This window comes from Schistocerca serialis, chromosome 1 (assembly GCF_023864345.2).
Source record: "Schistocerca serialis cubense isolate TAMUIC-IGC-003099 chromosome 1, iqSchSeri2.2, whole genome shotgun sequence".
In the NCBI taxonomy this organism is placed as follows: Eukaryota; Metazoa; Arthropoda; class Insecta; order Orthoptera; family Acrididae; genus Schistocerca; species Schistocerca serialis.
In genome coordinates this window covers 69,473,241-69,493,771 of record NC_064638.1, presented here as the reverse complement: position 1 = coordinate 69,493,771, position 20,531 = coordinate 69,473,241, and the positions used below count along the sequence as shown (strand labels likewise).

General features: G+C 42.5%; 1 protein-coding gene across 1 annotated transcript in view; it reads right to left on the bottom strand.

The window, feature by feature from the left end:
* Positions 1-20,531, bottom strand: part of LOC126461592 (cell division cycle 5-like protein) — a 135,971-nt gene that overhangs the window by 11,471 nt on the left and 103,969 nt on the right. Inside the window, exon 11 of the mRNA XM_050096008.1 lies at positions 20,051-20,227. Coding sequence (XP_049951965.1) covers positions 20,051-20,227 — 177 coding nt within the window. The remainder of the gene's footprint in view (positions 1-20,050; positions 20,228-20,531) is intronic.

Sequence of the window (20,531 nt, the reverse complement as noted above, 5' to 3'; positions counted from 1 at the left end):
GACATTACCATCATATCAGAAATGCTAAACAACTTTCATTTCACACAACCACATTTTCAGCTTGATGTTTGTTTGGACATCAGCATGTACACCATGATTTTTGTGGGAAAAAATTCATAGACTGGTCAGACATTTGCTATGTGCAAAATTGTATTTATGACCTTTAGCTCATCTAGGCTTACTTGACAACTCCAGTGCCTACTATATTTTAACAAAAAACCAGGAAAAGCCAGCTAAATAAAAACTGAAACATTTATGAAGACATAATATTCATTATTCACTGGAATACAGTTCAATCATTCAGTACTTTAACACATTATGTAGCTATCATCAAGAAGGAGAACCTTCAAAGATGTGGAATGAGTCATGTTATACATTAATAAAAGACAATCACAGACACTTAACCCGTATAATGTGTTAACAACAAACTATCACTGTACTGCTTGAGGCTATTCATTCTGATGACAGCTTAATCTGATCTAGTAATTAGATGGAAAGCTACAATCTTTAAAAAAGTTGATCCCTTCTCAGGTATATTAAACAGCTGCTGTTTATCTGCTATTCATCATCACTTAATATTTACATAACCACAAAAGTATTTTTCAAAGAAAATATTTACCTGCATCTGTAAATACTGAGTCTATTAACAGTTAATTACTATCTGTCACGTAGCTTTAGAAGGAACACTACTACTCGAGAAACCACTAACAGAACTTTTCAATCCCTGAACATTAAGTGAAAATAAGCAGAATGAGGCAATGCTCTTGTCTTTAGGTTAGTGCAATGAGAGATGCTTCTTAATGCAAAACATGCCGAACTGGGCTTCTTGATTCCGTTTCATGTGTTTATATCCAGTTGGACCCCAATGAATTTTACACACTGTGTTTTATTTAATTTATGACCATAACCTAGAGCAAACAGATAATTACTATTTGCTTGAAAGCTGTATGATATGGGTCTTTGAAAGAGTCCTGATTAGTATGATTGTGCCATAAGCAAACATTGCATTGCAACATGACATTTTGTTCAGAAGTGCCATGGTACACTCTTCGGTTCTTAGGGAAATGAAAGATGTAAATATCTTTGCTATGTGCAAAATTGTGTTTGTGACCTTTAGCTCATCTAGGCGTACTTGACAACTCCAGTGCCTACTACATTTTAACAAAAAAAACAGGAAAAGCCAGCTAAATAAAAACTGAAACATTTCTGAAGACATAATATTCATTATTCACTGGAAAACAGTTCAATCATTCAGTCCTTTACCACATTACGTAGCTATCATCAAGAAGGAGAACCTTCAAAGATGTGGAATGAGTCATGTTATAGCCTTAACAGTATTACTGAATACTGCTACTCACAAAACTGTAGAAAGAAAGACTATTATTTTATTTGACTGAACTAGAGTAGAGCGAAACATGGTCATTAGGCTTCCGTTTATGCAAAGCTAAGAATATACGCAGGTGTTGCACCTCCCATGGGCATTAGTGGTGAACAGAAGACATCACTTGCTGCGGTGGATATGTTATTCTGTGCAGCTGCTGCATTCTTGGTGACAGTTGTGGACGGTGCTTCCTTTCTTCAAGAAAGGAGAGGTTAATATCACTCTGTTCAAAGGAGAGTAAATTATGCATCAAATTAGACTGTTTCAGTAGTAATCGTAGTGAGAGACTAAGGAGGTGCGAACTTAGAAGCACGAAATGTGGCTGGTGAAAGTATCTACCAGCCACACACCGCAAAACAATTCATATATTTGCACCTCCCTTATGTGCCAGTGCTTAAATACTACTGTATCTCCAAAACAATGATGTTATTGCAGCGAGCTACGTTGAAGTTATCAGACTAGTGGACCTCCTAGATCTTTTCACTAATTTGGAATGTTTGGTTGCAATGCAGTGTTCTGATGTAGCCTTAACAGTATTACTGAATACTGCTACTCACAAAACTGCTTACTCTTCTTGAATGCTACTTAATCAGCATCAGGTTTAACGATAAGGTGTTCTTTTTCTAGTATTGTGTAATGGTAGTAATAATCACTGTATTTTCAGGGGTGACCAGCATCATTCATTGTGTAGGTTGTACAGGTGGCACACAAAACACTGGGCCCGAGTACTAGCCTGCTCATTGTCATCTGTGAATAGTCATCTATTGTTTTGAAGGTGTTGCAACTACATTTTGTACTGTCAATATGAAATCCACTGTGACTTGATCAAGAAGTGTGAAGTAAATATCTCTGTAAGATGTATTCTATGTAAGACAGAGACCACATTTCGAAAGCTTCTATTCTCTTCTTGTCCAAACTATTTATTGTCCATGTTTCACTTCCATACATGGCTACACTCCATAACCTCAGGTGTCACACACACACACACACACACAGATATATATATATATATATATATATATATATATATATATATATATATATAAAAAACAAAGATGATGTGACTTACCAAATGAAAGTGCTGGCAGGTCGACAGACACACAAACAAACACAGACATACACACAAAATTCTAGCTTTCGCAACCAACGGTTGCCTCGTCAGGAAAGAGGGAAGGAGAGGGAAAGATGAAAGGATTTGGGTTTTAAGGGAGAGGGTAAGGAGTCATTCCAGTCCCGGGAGCGGAAAGACTTACCTTAGGGGGGAAAAAAGGACGGGTATACACTCGCACACACACACACATATCCATCCACACATATACAGACACAAGCAGACATATTTAAAGACAAAGAGTTTGGGCAGAGATGTCAGTCGAGGCAGAAGTGCAGAGGCAAAGATGTTGTTGAGTGACAGGTGAGGTATGAGTGGCGGCAACTTGAAATTAGCGGAGATTGAGGCCTGGTGGATAACGGGAAGAGAGGATATATTGAAGAGCAAGTTCCCATCTCCGGAGTTCGGATAGGTTGGTGTTAGTGGGAAGTATCCAGATAACCCGGACGGTGTAACACTGTGCCAAGATGTGCTGGCCGTGCACCAAGGCATGTTTAGCCACAGGGTGATCCTCATTACCAACAAACACTGTCTGCCTGTGTCCATTCATGCGAATGGACAGTTTGTTGCTGGTCATTCCCACATAGAATGCGTCACAGTGTAGGCAGGTCAGTTGGTAGATCACGTGGGTGCTTTCACACGTGGCTCTGCCTTTGATCGTGTACACCTTCCGGGTTACAGGACTGGAGTAGGTGGTGGTGGGAGGGTGCATGGGACAGGTTTTACACCGGGGGCGGTTACAAGGGTAGGAGCCTGAGGGTAGGGAAGGTGGTTTGGGGATTTCATAGGGATGAACTAAGAGGTTACGAAGGTTAGGTGGACGGCGGAAAGACAGTCTTGGTGGAGTGGGGAGGATTTCATGAAGGATGGATCTCATTTCTGGGCAGGATTTTAGGAAGTCGTATCCCTGCTGGAGAGCCACATTCAAAATCTGATCCAGTCCCGGAAAGTATCCTGTCACAAGTGGGGCACTTTTGTGGTTCTTCTGTGGGAGGTTCTGGGTTTGAGAGGATGAGGAAGTTGCTCTGGTTATTTGCTTCTGTACCAGGTCGGGAGGGTAGTTGCGGGATGCGAAAGCTGTTGTCAGGTTGTTGGTGTAATGCTTCAGGGATTCCGGACTGGAGCAGATTCGTTTGCCACGAAGACCTAGGCTGTAGGGAAGGGACCGTTTGATGTGGAATGGGTGGCAGCTGTCGTAATGGAGGTACTGTTGCTTGTTGGTGGGTTTGATGTGGACGGACGTGTGAAGTTGGCCATTGGACAGGTGGAGGTCAACATCAAGGAAAGTGGCATGGGATTTGGAGTAGGACCAGGTGAATCTGATGGAACCAAAGGAGTTGAGGTTGGAGAGGAAATTCTGGAGTTCTTCTTCACTGTGAGTCCAGATCATGAAGATGTCATCAATAAATCTGTACCAAACTTTGGGTTGGCAGGCCTGGGTAACCAAGAAGGCTTCCTCTAAGCGACCCATGAATAGGTTGGCGTACGAAGGGGCCATCCTGGTACCCATGGCTGTTCCCTTTAATTGCTGGTATGTCTGGCCTTCAAAAGTGAAGAAGTTGTGGGTCAGGATGAAGCTGGCTAAGGTAATGAGGAAAGAGGTTTTAGGTAGGGTGGCAGGTGATCGGCGTGAAAGGAAGTGCTCCATCGCAGCGAGGCCCTGGACGTGCGGGATATTTGTGTATAAGGAAGTGGCATCAATGGTTACAAGGATGGTTTCTGGGGGTAACGGATTGGGTAAGGATTCCAGGCGTTCGAGAAAGTGGTTGGTGTCTTTGATGAAGGATGGGAGACTGCACGTAATGGGTTGAAGGTGTTGATCTACGTAGGCAGAGATACGTTCTGTGGGGGCTAGGTAACCAGCTACAATGGGACGGCCAGGATGATTGGGTTTGTGAATTTTAGGAAGAAGGTGGAAGGTAGGGGTGCGGGGTGTCGGTGGGGTCAGGAGGTTGATGGAGTCAGGTGAAAGGTTTTGTAGGGGGCCTAAGGTTCTGAGGATTCCCTGAAGCTCCGCCTGGACATCAGGAATGGGATTACCTTGGCAAACTTTGTATGTGGTGTTGTCTGAAAGCTGACGCAGTCCCTCAGCCACATACTCCCGACGATCAAGTACCACGGTCGTGGAACCCTTGTCCGCCGGAAGAATGATGATGGACCGGTCAGCCTTCAGATCACGGATAGCCTGGGCTTCAGCAGTGGTGATGTTGGGAGTAGGATTAAGGTTTTTTAAGAAGGATTGAGAGGCAAGGCTGGAAGTCAGAAATTCCTGGAAGGTTTGGAGAGGGTGATTTTGAGGAAGAGGAGGTGGGTCCCGCTGTGACGGAGGACGGAACTGTTCCAGGCAGGGTTCAATTTGGATAGTGTCTTGGGGAGTTGGATCATTAGGGGTAGGATTAGGATCATTTTTCTTCGTGGCAAAGTGATACTTCCAGCAGAGAGTACGAGTGTAGGACAGTAAATCTTTGACGAGGGCTGTTTGGTTGAATCTGGGAGTGGGGCTGAAGGTGAGGCCTTTGGATAGGACAGAGGTTTCAGATTGGGAGAGAGGTTTGGAGGAAAGGTTAACTACTGAGTTAGGGTGTTGTGGTGCCAGATTGTGTTGCTTGGAATTTTGAGGTTTTGGAGGGAGTGGAGCTGGAAGTGGGAGACTGAGTAGATGGGAGAGACTGGGTTTGTGTGCAATGAGAGGTGGTTGAGGTTTGCTGGAAAGGTTGTGAAGAGTGAGTGAGTTGCCTTTCCGGAGGTGGGAAACCAGGAGATTGGATAGTTTTTTTAGGTGAAGGGTGGCATGCTGCTCTAATTTGCGGTTGGCCTGGAGGAGGATGCTCTGAATAGCCGGTGTGGATGTGGGAGAGGAAAGATAGAGGACTTTTATTAAGGATAGGAGTTGACGGGTGTGTTCATTGGCTGAGTTGATGTGTAGGTGAAGGATTAGGTGGGTGAGGGCAATGGATTGTTCGGTTTGGAACTGGTATAGGGACTGATGGAAAGAAGGGTTGCAGCCAGAGATGGGAACTTTAAGTGTGAGGCCTTTGGGGGTTATGCCAAATGTCAGACAAGCCTGAGAAAATAAAATATGTGAGCGTAATCTGGCTAGGGTGAAGGCATGTTTGCGGAGGGAATGTAAATAAAACTTAATGGGGTCGTTGTGGGGGTGTTGTGAGGGTGACATGGTATTAGAAGGTGGAAAGTGTAACATGAGGTTGAAATGAAAATGAAAGATAAAAATATATGGGGAGAGATAAGGGTGAACTAGAAAATAACTGGAGATCTGGTATGAAAAAATGCGAAAAAGTGTTGGTTAAGTTGATCCTGTGGTGAACTTGGGTTGGTAGACAGCGATGTGCATGAAGGTTAGGTGGTTGTGTTGCCGCTAAAACACGTTAAAGGACGGAGAAATTCGGGAAAATTTCGAAAAAACGTGTAAATGTATTAAAAGGCGTGGTGTTGTGGTGAAAGATTACGAAAATGGGGCTAACAATTGTAAATAATGACGTTAAAACCGGTGGAGAGCGGCTAAAAATGATCAGTGATGTACGAAAAACGGAAGTGGAAATAAAGTAAAAGTTATTAGAACTAGCCGAAATGGTTGTTTAATACGTGAAGGCAGCTGTTATTGAACTAGAAACGGTTAGCGGTATTGTTGAAAGCGCAAAATAAAAATTTTTTGGTTATGGTTTGGAAGTGGGTTACGTATTATAGAGTATATATAGGCGGGATAAAATTGTATTACGGTAAAAAGGGAAGGTGAATAGAAAGTGAGACCACTGTCGTCTTATTTTCTCTTTCTGCGTTTACCAGTGGTCTCACTTTCTATTCACCTTCCCTTTTTACCGTAACACAATTTTATCCCGCCTATATATACTCTATAATACGTAACCCACTTCCAAACCATAACCAAAAAATTTTTATTTTGCGCTTTCAACAATACCGCTAACCGTTTCTAGTTCAATAACAGCTGCCTTCACGTATTAAACAACCATTTCGGCTAGTTCTAATAACTTTTACTTTATTTCCACTTCCGTTTTTCGTACATCACTGATCATTTTTAGCCGCTCTCCACCGGTTTTAACGTCATTATTTACAATTGTTAGCCCCATTTTCGTAATCTTTCACCACAACACCACGCCTTTTAATACATTTACACGTTTTTTCGAAATTTTCCCGAATTTCTCCGTCCTTTAACGTGTTTTAGCGGCAACACAACCACCTAACCTTCATGCACATCGCTGTCTACCAACCCAAGTTCACCACAGGATCAACTTAACCAACACTTTTTCGCATTTTTTCATACCAGATCTCCAGTTATTTTCTAGTTCACCCTTATCTCTCCCCATATATTTTTATCTTTCATTTTCATTTCAACCTCATGTTACACTTTCCACCTTCTAATACCATGTCACCCTCACAACACCCCCACAACGACCCCATTAAGTTTTATTTACATTCCCTCCGCAAACATGCCTTCACCCTAGCCAGATTACGCTCACATATTTTATTTTCTCAGGCTTGTCTGACATTTGGCATAACCCCCAAAGGCCTCACACTTAAAGTTCCCATCTCTGGCTGCAACCCTTCTTTCCATCAGTCCCTATACCAGTTCCAAACCGAACAATCCATTGCCCTCACCCACCTAATCCTTCACCTACACATCAACTCAGCCAATGAACACACCCGTCAACTCCTATCCTTAATAAAAGTCCTCTATCTTTCCTCTCCCACATCCACACCGGCTATTCAGAGCATCCTCCTCCAGGCCAACCGCAAATTAGAGCAGCATGCCACCCTTCACCTAAAAAAACTATCCAATCTCCTGGTTTCCCACCTCCGGAAAGGCAACTCACTCACTCTTCACAACCTTTCCAGCAAACCTCAACCACCTCTCATTGCACACAAACCCAGTCTCTCCCATCTACTCAGTCTCCCACTTCCAGCTCCACTCCCTCCAAAACCTCAAAATTCCAAGCAACACAATCTGGCACCACAACACCCTAACTCAGTAGTTAACCTTTCCTCCAAACCTCTCTCCCAATCTGAAACCTCTGTCCTATCCAAAGGCCTCACCTTCAGCCCCACTCCCAGATTCAACCAAACAGCCCTCGTCAAAGATTTACTGTCCTACACTCGTACTCTCTGCTGGAAGTATCACTTTGCCACGAAGAAAAATGATCCTAATCCTACCCCTAATGATCCAACTCCCCAAGACACTATCCAAATTGAACCCTGCCTGGAACAGTTCCGTCCTCCGTCACAGCGGGACCCACCTCCTCTTCCTCAAAATCACCCTCTCCAAACCTTCCAGGAATTTCTGACTTCCAGCCTTGCCTCTCAATCCTTCTTAAAAAACCTTAATCCTACTCCCAACATCACCACTGCTGAAGCCCAGGCTATCCGTGATCTGAAGGCTGACCGGTCCATCATCATTCTTCCGGCGGACAAGGGTTCCACGACCGTGGTACTTGATCGTCGGGAGTATGTGGCTGAGGGACTGCGTCAGCTTTCAGACAACACCACATACAAAGTTTGCCAAGGTAATCCCATTCCTGATGTCCAGGCGGAGCTTCAGGGAATCCTCAGAACCTTAGGCCCCCTACAAAACCTTTCACCTGACTCCATCAACCTCCTGACCCCACCGACACCCCGCACCCCTACCTTCCACCTTCTTCCTAAAATTCACAAACCCAATCATCCTGGCCGTCCCATTGTAGCTGGTTACCTAGCCCCCACAGAACGTATCTCTGCCTACGTAGATCAACACCTTCAACCCATTACGTGCAGTCTCCCATCCTTCATCAAAGACACCAACCACTTTCTCGAACGCCTGGAATCCTTACCCAATCCGTTACCCCCAGAAACCATCCTTGTAACCATTGATGCCACTTCCTTATACACAAATATCCCGCACGTCCAGGGCCTCGCTGCGATGGAGCACTTCCTTTCACGCCGATCACCTGCCACCCTACCTAAAACCTCTTTCCTCATTACCTTAGCCAGCTTCATCCTGACCCACAACTTCTTCACTTTTGAAGGCCAGACATACCAGCAATTAAAGGGAACAGCCATGGGTACCAGGATGGCCCCTTCGTACGCCAACCTATTCATGGGTCGCTTAGAGGAAGCCTTCTTGGTTACCCAGGCCTGCCAACCCAAAGTTTGGTACAGATTTATTGATGACATCTTCATGATCTGGACTCACAGTGAAGAAGAACTCCAGAATTTCCTCTCCAACCTCAACTCCTTTGGTTCCATCAGATTCACCTGGTCCTACTCCAAATCCCATGCCACTTTCCTTGATGTTGACCTCCACCTGTCCAATGGCCAACTTCACACGTCCGTCCACATCAAACCCACCAACAAGCAACAGTACCTCCATTACGACAGCTGCCACCCATTCCACATCAAACGGTCCCTTCCCTACAGCCTAGGTCTTCGTGGCAAACGAATCTGCTCCAGTCCGGAATCCCTGAAGCATTACACCAACAACCTGACAACAGCTTTCGCATCCCGCAACTACCCTCCCGACCTGGTACAGAAGCAAATAACCAGAGCAACTTCCTCATCCTCTCAAACCCAGAACCTCCCACAGAAGAACCACAAAAGTGCCCCACTTGTGACAGGATACTTTCCGGGACTGGATCAGATTTTGAATGTGGCTCTCCAGCAGGGATACGACTTCCTAAAATCCTGCCCAGAAATGAGATCCATCCTTCATGAAATCCTCCCCACTCCACCAAGACTGTCTTTCCGCCGTCCACCTAACCTTCGTAACCTCTTAGTTCATCCCTATGAAATCCCCAAACCACCTTCCCTACCCTCAGGCTCCTACCCTTGTAACCGCCCCCGGTGTAAAACCTGTCCCATGCACCCTCCCACCACCACCTACTCCAGTCCTGTAACCCGGAAGGTGTACACGATCAAAGGCAGAGCCACGTGTGAAAGCACCCACGTGATCTACCAACTGACCTGCCTACACTGTGACGCATTCTATGTGGGAATGACCAGCAACAAACTGTCCATTCGCATGAATGGACACAGGCAGACAGTGTTTGTTGGTAATGAGGATCACCCTGTGGCTAAACATGCCTTGGTGCACGGCCAGCACATCTTGGCACAGTGTTACACCGTCCGGGTTATCTGGATACTTCCCACTAACACCAACCTATCCGAACTCCGGAGATGGGAACTTGCTCTTCAATATATCCTCTCTTCCCGTTATCCACCAGGCCTCAATCTCCGCTAATTTCAAGTTGCCGCCACTCATACCTCACCTGTCACTCAACAACATCTTTGCCTCTGCACTTCTGCCTCGACTGACATCTCTGCCCAAACTCTTTGTCTTTAAATATGTCTGCTTGTGTCTGTATATGTGTGGATGGATATGTGTGTGTGTGCGAGTGTATACCCGTCCTTTTTTCCCCCCTAAGGTAAGTCTTTCCGCTCCCGGGACTGGAATGACTCCTTACCCTCTCCCTTAAAACCCAAATCCTTTCATCTTTCCCTCTCCTTCCCTCTTTCCTGACGAGGCAACCGTTGGTTGCGAAAGCTAGAATTTTGTGTGTATGTCTGTGTTTGTTTGTGTGTCTGTCGACCTGCCAGCACTTTCATTTGGTAAGTCACATCATCTTTGTTTTTTATATATATATATATATATATATATATATCTGTGTGTGTGTGTGTGTGTGTGTGTGTGTGTGTGTGTGTGACACCTGAGGTTATGGAGTGTAGCCATGTATGGAAGTGAAACATGGACAATAAATAGTTTGGACAAGAAGAGAATAGAAGCTTTCGAAATGTGGTCTCTGTCTTACATAGAATACATCTTACAGAGATATTTACTTCACACTTCTTGATCAAGTCACAGTGGATTTCATATTGACAGTACAAAATGTAGTTGCAACACCTTCAAAACAATAGATGACTATTCACAGATGACAATGAGCAGGCTAGTACTCGGGCCCAGTGTTTTGTGTGCCACCTGTACAACCTACACAATGAATGATGCTGGTCACCCCTGAAAATACAGTGATTATTACTACCATTACACAATACTAGAAAAAGAACACCTTATCGTTAAACCTGATGCTGATTAAGTAGCATTCAAGAAGAGTAAGCAGTTTTGTGAGTAGCAGTATTCAGTAATACTGTTAAGGCTACATCAGAACACTGCATTGCAACCAAACATTCCAAATTAGTGAAAAGATCTAGGAGGTCCACTAGTCTGATAACTTCAACGTAGCTCGCTGCAATAACATCATTGTTTTGGAGATACAGTAGTATTTAAGCACTGGCACATAAGGGAGGTGCAAATATATGAATTGTTTTGCGGTGTGTGGCTGGTAGATACTTTCACCAGCCACATTTCGTGCTTCTAAGTTCGCACCTCCTTAGTCTCTCACTACGATTACTACTGAAACAGTCTAATTTGATGCATAATTTACTCTCCTTTGAACAGAGTGATATTAACCTCTCCTTTCTTGAAGAAAGGAAGCACCGTCCACAACTGTCACCAAGAATGCAGCAGCTGCACAGAATAACATATCCACCGCAGCAAGTGATGTCTTCTGTTCACCACTAATGCCCATGGGAGGTGCAACACCTGCGTATATTCTTAGCTTTGCATAAACGGAAGCCTAATGACCATGTTTCGCTCTACTCTAGTTCAGTCAAATAAAATAATAGTCTTTCTTTCTACAGTTTTGTGAGTAGCAGTATTCAGTAATACTGTTAAGGCTATAACATGACTCATTCCACATCTTTGAAGGTTCTCCTTCTTGATGATAGCTACGTAATGTGGTAAAGGACTGAATGATTGAACTGTTTTCCAGTGAATAATGAATATTATGTCTTCAGAAATGTTTCAGTTTTTATTTAGCTGGCTTTTCCTGTTTTTTTTGTTAAAATGTAGTAGGCACTGGAGTTGTCAAGTACGCCTAGATGAGCTAAAGGTCACAAACACAATTTTGCACATAGCAAAGATATTTACATCTTTCATTTCCCTAAGAACCGAAGAGTGTACCATGGCACTTCTGAACAAAATGTCATGTTGCAATGCAATGTTTGCTTATGGCACAATCATACTAATCAGGACTCTTTCAAAGACCCATATCATACAGCTTTCAAGCAAATAGTAATTATCTGTTTGCTCTAGGTTATGGTCATAAATTAAATAAAACACAGTGTGTAAAATTCATTGGGGTCCAACTGGATATAAACACATGAAACGGAATCAAGAAGCCCAGTTCGGCATGTTTTGCATTAAGAAGCATCTCTCATTGCACTAACCTAAAGACAAGAGCATTGCCTCATTCTGCTTATTTTCACTTAATGTTCAGGGATTGAAAAGTTCTGTTAGTGGTTTCTCGAGTAGTAGTGTTCCTTCTAAAGCTACGTGACAGATAGTAATTAACTGTTAATAGACTCAGTATTTACAGATGCAGGTAAATATTTTCTTTGAAAAATACTTTTGTGGTTATGTAAATATTAAGTGATGATGAATAGCAGATAAACAGCAGCTGTTTAATATACCTGAGAAGGGATCAACTTTTTTAAAGATTGTAGCTTTCCATCTAATTACTAGATCAGATTAAGCTGTCATCAGAATGAATAGCCTCAAGCAGTACAGTGATAGTTTGTTGTTAACACATTATACGGGTTAAGTGTCTGTGATTGTCTTTTATTAATGTATAACATGACTCATTCCACATCTTTGAAGGTTCTCCTTCTTGATGATAGCTACATAATGTGTTAAAGTACTGAATGATTGAACTGTATTCCAGTGAATAATGAATATTATGTCTTCATAAATGTTTCAGTTTTTATTTAGCTGGCTTTTCCTGGTTTTTTGTTAAAATATAGTAGGCACTGGAGTTGTCAAGTAAGCCTAGATGAGCTAAAGGTCATAAATACAATTTTGCACATAGCAAATGTCTGACCAGTCTATGAATTTTTTCCCACAAAAATCATGGTGTACATGCTGATGTCCAAACAAACATCAAGCTGAAAATGTGGTTGTGTGAAATGAAAGTTGTTTAGCATTTCTGATATGATGGTAATGTCACAAACAAACATATAATGAACAGCAGTTTCGGACAGATAATTATGCAGTTTTGTTTGGCGTAGTTGTAAGAGATAAACTCCTGTCAGGTAGAAGTACCACTGTACAGACCTACTTACCATGCATAACAAACTGTAAGCTGCTGATCTGACAGGAAGAATAGAGATGAAGTATGTTATCTCAATTTATGAAAACCAGGAAGGACAGAGTAGAGTAAAATCTATGTATTTAATTAGAACAGGAACATAATGCAGTAAATTGCAAATTACCAACGAGATCATCCACATTGCATACCAAAATATTATGAGTTTAAAGGATTGATAAACAAATAAAACAGATTAATTAAAGGGTTTAAACATAGAATGTTTACATTTATTACAATATCTTTTATACAAATACAAATCTCAGGTCTGATTTGACTGGGCATGGACACGACTCGCTTATTGAGAGGTAGGACATAGTCAGTCGCATGACAGTATGTGTGCTAGATGCAAGGCAGGCATGATGCGCAGAGCGCCTTGTAACAATGCGGCAGTGAGTTGGCAATCAGCGGCTTTCATCTCCTATGTTTAGCAGCTATGTGATGAGGGGTGGTACAGTTCCCACGTCGATTGGCTGTGGTAGTTGTCATAGAAGCAACTTTATCACAGCTTTGGGAGGCGGATGTCAGACAAGGAAATTACAATGTTAAATTGAATGATCAAGTGCCCCAAGCAGTGGACCACATGGATTCATCCACTCAACATGGAACATGAAAAGAATAAGTTACAAAATTACAAACAGTTAGATGGGCTTAAGGATTGGAATGAAAGTTAACAGACTGAATAGGTAATGCGTTGACATGCCTCCATGTCCCCTTGCTTTTCAGCTGTCCAACCGTCTGGGCTTTTCACATCTCCTGGCTTTTCTGTTACCTCACAGCTGCCTGAATTTTTCATCGTCTCAGTGTTCTGATTGGCAGATCAAATTTCCATTGACTGACCACCATTTTGTGATTATGGCTCTCAATACAGCGTTAAATTTTCTGATCTTTTGTGGGCTGGTATGTGATTCGAGAACTTCTCACATATTCTCTGCCATGGTTGTTCCCAGTGTTTGGCTCTAATCACTCAGGTACATTGTTGATTGTGTTCCAAGTTATTGTGAAAGCAGCCACACAACAACAGACTCACCTGTTTCTAGCAGCCATCTCTGCTTGAGGCCTGGATAGTCTTATGTCTTTGTTTAATAGTCTGCTGGTGTTTCCTGACGAGGCAACCATTGGTTGCGAAAGCTAGAATTTTGTGTGTATGTTTGTGTTTGTTTGTGTGTCTATCGACCTGCCAGCGCTTTTGTTTGGTAAGTTTCATCATCTTTCTTTTTAGATATATTTTTCCCACGTGGAATGTTTCCCTCTATTATATATATATATATATATATATATATATATATATATATATATATATATATATATATATATATATATATATATATATATATATATATATGAGGTGACTTACCGAACAAAAGCGCTGGCAGGTCGATAGACACACAAACAAACACAAACATACACACAAAATTCAAGCTTTCGCAACAGACTGTTGCCTCATCAGGAAAGAGGGAAGGAGAGGGGAAGACGAAAGGAAATGGGTTTTAAGGGAGAGGGTAAGGAGTCATTCCAATCCCGGGAGCGGAAAGACTTACCTTAGGGGGAAAAAAGGACAGGTATACACTCGCACACACGCACATATCCATCCACACATACAGACACAAGCAGACATATTTAAAGACAAAGAGTTTGGGCAGAGATGTCAGTCGAGGCAGAAGTGTAGAGGCAAAGAAGTTGTTGAAAGACAGGTGAGGTATGAGTGGCGGCAACTTGAAATTAGCGGAGATTGAGGCCTGGCGGATGACGAGAAGAAAGGATATACTGAAGGGCAAGTTCCCATCTCCGGAGTTCGGATAGGTTGGTGTTGGTGGGAAGTATCCAGATAACCCGGACGGTGTAACACTGTGCCAAGATGTGCTGGCTGTGCACCAAGGCATATTTAGCCACAGGGTGATCCTCATTACCAACAAACACTGTCTGCCTGTGTCCATTCATGCGAATGGACAGTTTGTTGCTGGTCATTCCCACATAGAATGCATCACAGTGTAGGCAGGTCAGTTGGTAAATCATGTGGGTGCTTTCACACGTGGCTCTGCCTCTGATCGTGTACACCTTCCGGGTTACAGGACTGGAGTAGGTGGTGGTGGGAGGGTGCATGGGACAGGTTTTGCATCGGGGGCGGTTACAAGGATAGGAGCCAGAGGGTAGGGAAGGTGGTTTGGGGATTTCATAGGGATGAACTAACAGGTTACGAAGGTTAGGTGGACGGCGGAAAGACACTCTTGGCGGAGAGGGGAGGATTTCATGAAGGATGGATCTCATTTCAGGGCAGGATTTGAGGAAGTCGTATCCCTGCTGGAGAGCCACATTCAGAGTCTGGTCCAGTCCCGGAAAGTATCCTGTCACAAGTGGGGCACTTTTGTGGTTCTTCTGTGGGGGATTCTGGGTTTGAGGGGACGAGGGAATTTTTCCCATGTGGAATGTTTCCTTCCATTATATATATATATATATATATATATATATATATATATATATATATATATATATATATATATATATATATATATATATATATATCTGAGCATGAATGAACAAGAGTCCACAGATGTCGACACGTAAACAGTCACAACACGTGAATGTTTCAAGTAGTTCTTCTCACTGTGTTTTACACCATATAGGGATAATGCCCTAGATGTCAAAGAACTGAAGGGGGAAGATAAGGCAAAATGTGACTATGTCAAAAAATTCAAAGTGGAATGTTGGATCTGCTGTTGTATTTCATGACTGATGAAGCCTGGTTCCACCTGATACGACATGTGACCTCCCAGGACACAAGATACTGGCCAACAAACAATGATTAATGAGGAATCTCTTCACAGTGAAAAAATCAGAGTGTGGTATGTTGTGTCAGCACGTCAGATAGTGGATTCCATTTTTTTTAAACAACAGTAAAAACTGCTGTGTATACGCAAATCGTTGAGGGATTTTATGCACAGTTGACCCACACAAATGTACGAATGCTGCCATTCAAGAGGGTGGGGTGACTTGTCACCCTTCACGCATGCCAGTCTTATGAATTCATGAAAGATTCACAGAAGAAAGAAGAAGTAAGCAGTGGCCCTATCGCCCGCCCTTCTTAAATAACCTGATTTCTGAAACCGAGACGAGAAAACAAAACCGGGTGGATAAACTGGTGATGACCTTTGGCATGAAAAGGAAAACGAAAATTGTCTTTCGTAATATATGAAAGGCCTTTACATATGTCTGCTTGTGTCTGTATATGTGTGGATGGATATGTGTGTGTATCCGAGTGTGTACCTGTCCCTTTTTCCCCCTAAGGTAAGTCTTTCGCTCCCGGTATTGGAATGACTCCTTACCCTCTTCCTTAAAAACCACATCCTTTCGTCTTTCCCTCTCCTTCCCTATTTCCTGATGAAGCAACCATGGGTTGCAAAAGCTTGATATTTGTGTGTGTGTTTGTGTGTTTTTATTGTGTCTATCTGCCAGCGCTTTCCCGTTTGGTAAGTCACAGCATCTTTTTTTAATATATTTTTCCCATGTGGAATGTTTCAAAAACACACAAATATCAAGCTTTCGCAACCCACAGTTGCTTCATCAGGAAAGAGGAAAGGAGAGGGAAAGACGAAAGGATGTGGGTTTTAAGGGAGAGGGTAAGGAGTCATTCCAACCCTGGGAGTGGAAAGACTTACCTTAGGGGGAAAAAGGGACAGGTGTACACTCGCGCACACACACACATATCCATCCGCACATATACAGACACAAGCAGACATATGTAAAGGCAAAGAGTTTGGGCAGAGATGTCAGTTGAGGTGGAAGTACAGAGGCAAAGATGTTGTTGAGTGACAAGTGATGTACGAGGGGCAGCAACTTGAAATTAGCGGAGGTTGAGGCCAGATGGGTAACGGGAAGAGAGGATATATTGAAGGGCAAGTTCCAATCTTCGGAGTTCTGATAGGTTGGTGTCAGCGGGCTTTCGCCAACACTATTTGGTTTTCGTGTTGGACCATGTGACAAAGAGAATGATGTGGGGACAGAAGAAAGGTGCACAATGGGGGATGTGGGATAGGCTCGAAGATCTAGATTTCGCAGACGACATCTGCTTAATGGCACAATGATATATATGTGTGTGTGTGTGTGTGTGTGTGTGTGTGTGTGTGTGTGTGTGTGTGTGTAACACCTGAGGTGCTGAAAACAGACTTGGACACCACTGTTGAGTTACTGTACATTCTCTTACAGAAGATATGGAGAGAGGAGAAACTGCCAACAGATTGGAAATGGGGTATTATCGTGAAAATACCCAAAAAAGGAGACGTTACTAACAGCAACATCTGACAGGGCATTACCCTATTGTCAGTATCGAGTAAAGTACTTTCGAGGATCATTTTAAACCACACTAAGGATTCTATGGAAGCACAACTGAGGAGACAGAGCATGTGGGTTTTAGAAAACATCGAAACTGTGTTGTTATCAATACTCTTAGAATTATCCCGGAACAAAGGGTAGAGTGACAACACACCCTCTACCATAGCTTCATTGACTTTCAAAAGGCTTTCGACTCTATCAATCAAAGAGTCACGTGGGATACACTTGCAAAATAAGGCAGTCTAACGAAGATTACTAACATCATCAAGGAAATGTATGAAGACTATGAATGCCAAGTACTACATAATGGAGAACTAACAGAGCATTTCCAAGTTTAATTCGGGAGTATGACAAGAGTGTATTCTTTCGCCAACACTATTTGGTTTTCATGTTGGACCATGTGACAAAGAGAATGATGTGGGGACGGAAGAAAGGTGCACAATGGGGGATGTGGGATAGGCTCAAAGATCTAGATTTCGCAGACGACATCTGCTTAATGGCACAACGATATCGAGACATCAAAGATAAACTGGCCACGTTACGGAGAGAGGCAGAAGTTGCAAGCCTCAAGATAAATGTTTGCAAAATCAAAGCAATGCAGATAAATTCAACCATCACAACTAGGCTGGTCTTTAATGGAGAGGACGTAGAACAGGTCCAATATTTCCTCTATCTCAGAAGTATAGTCAAGACTACAGGAGGCGCTGAGGACGATGCCCGTAGTCACATCTGCAAAGCAAATGGTGCGTTTGTACAATTGTACCCTGTTTGGAGAAATAGGAACATATCAAAGAAGACCAAACTCCGGCTTTTCATAGCAATGTGAAGGCTGTTCTGTTGTATGGTTGCGGAACTTGGAAGGTGACTGACAACATCAAAAACCAGCTCCAAGTTTTTATCAACCGCTGTCTTCAGCTTATTTTAAATTTGTGATGGCCAGATGTAATGACAAATGAAGATGTTTGGAGGGAGACAAATCAGCAACCAATCAATATAAAAATCAAGGAAAGAAAATGGAACTGGATTGGGCATACATTGAGAAAACCAGATGGAGTTGTTGAAAGGGTGACGTTGGACAGGAACCCTCAAGGAGTTAGAAAATTTGGTCATCCCAAACAGACCTGGAAAAGGACAATCAAGAGAGAAGCTGCAGAGGATGGGAAAACCTAGAGTGAAGAGAAGAGACTTGCTAGAAATCGTACCAGATGGAGGAATTTTGTCATGGCCCTATGTTCCAGAGGGAACAACAGCAACTACATCAGTCAGTCAAGTCAGTCCAACAACAAGTGTCAGCGTGTGAACCATTCAACGAAACATCATCTTGATGTGGGCTTCTGAAGCCAAAGCCACTACCCATGATGACTGCACGACACAAAGCTTTACTCCTTGCCTGGGCCCGTCAACACCAACATTGGACTGTTAATGACTGGAAACATGTTTCCTGCTCGGATGAGTCTTGTTTCAAATTGTTTGGAGCAGATGGACATGTATGGGTATGGAGACAACCTTAAGAATCAATGGACCCTGCATGTCAGCAGGCTCTGTTCGAGCTGGTAGAGACTGTAGTGATGTGGGGCATGTGCAGTTGGAGTGATATGGGACCTCTGATATGTCTAGATACGACTCTGATAGGTGACATATATGTAAGCAACCTGTCTGATCACCTGTATGCATTTGTGTGCATTGTGCATTCCGACGGACTGGGGCAATACCAGCAGGAAAATGCAACATCCCACATGTCCAGAATTGCTACAGAGTGGCTCTAGCAATACACTTCTGAGTTTAAATACTTCTGCTGGCCACCAAATTACCCAGATGTGAATATTACTGAACATATCTGGAATGCCTTGGAACATGCTGTTCAGAAGGATATCCACCCCTCGTAGTCTTAGGGATTTATGGACAGCCCTGCAGGATTCAAGGTTTCAATTCCTTCCAGCACTACTTCAGACATTACTTGAGTCCATGTCACGTCATGTTGCGGCACTTCTGTGTGCCCTTGGGAGCTGCTCTACACGATATTAGGCAGGTGTATCAGTTTCTTTGGCTTTTCAGTATACTATCACAGTAAGGATTGTATCCAGAAAATGTGACAGATGTAGTTAACATTTAACAAAACTATTCGATGATGAACTGTTTTGGTTCAGAATATGTTGAATGCCATCACACATTTTCATCTAATAGGTATGCAAAGAAACCATTCCTTCAGAAGCATGCAGTTTTGTTCCAATTAACTTGCAGTTTCTAGACGGTAGTATAACACATGCACCTGTAACTACACAAACCAGTATATCTACCTACTTCTCTCAAAAATAAAGATATATATCGAATATCTCTATGATGATTTCAGTAACTGCGGCACATACAGATGGAAACACTTCTGATGTCACGCATCTTAAATAACCGTAAAAAAGTTCCAATCAAAATTGTACAGGGAAGCATGGGATGTACTAAAGACAAAGCAGACAGTAACGGTTATCCTGCAACAACTATAAGAAAAACTAATCTCAATTGGAAGATTGGGTTGAACATTGTCGTGCTTTACTACACAAGGTCCTACTGGAGATAGGATGGATATTGTCCTTGAACTGACATAACTATCCGGTTATAGAATGATCTTAAGTGAAATGTTGAGTCTAGGATCTGGTACACTTTGGAATTTTTCTCATTTACAAATCACTGCTGAGGACAGCAGGTGTTACAAGTGACAGAAAAAATACATGGAGTGATTGGGGATCGAATCCCAACTTCTGTATTTGTCATCTTACTGTTACGCACTCGGCCACCAAACTAACACAATTGCTGGATTCTAATAATGTTCATCACAGTGACTCTGTATGGCTGTTGCTTTTCATTAAACTCTGCACAGCTGATTCTGAGACAAAATCCAATACTATAAGTTACACTTCAGGAGGCAAAAGATTCCCCCACCCACTTTGTTGACTTACCCCTACATTCTGTAGTTAACTCAGATAAAAGACACAAGAATAACTGTAAAATTTAAATTTCAATAAATCAAGGAAATATTACTACCTGTGCTACTTGGTCCTGAGAATAATTTGAATACGGGTGTTGCTCAAGGTATGCAAGATGTTGTGCCTGTGTCATAATCTGTCCTCTCTTCTTGGCTTCCTGCTGACTGGTGACAGGGGAGTAGACAGCATCATAGTGAAGCATTGTTATCATTTCACTTTTGATCAGCTCTTCAGCCTGAAAATTTATGCAATTATACAATCATCTTGAAGAAACTTGATTCCTTAAACTATTACATATACCTTGCTGAAACACTTTTAACAAGGAGATACTCATTTGACACAACATAGTTTTATGGAAGGTTTTCACTTGGATGAGGTCAGAATCTTTAATTCTGTAGACATGGTGTACTGCCAGAATTGGAAACAACATAGTTATAACATGTTATAACCTCACCATAAATGCTTTTAGATAATCAAATACAGTGTAAGCAAAACACGTTCAGCTTATGGTTTGCTAGTAACAGTGGCCATCATCACAA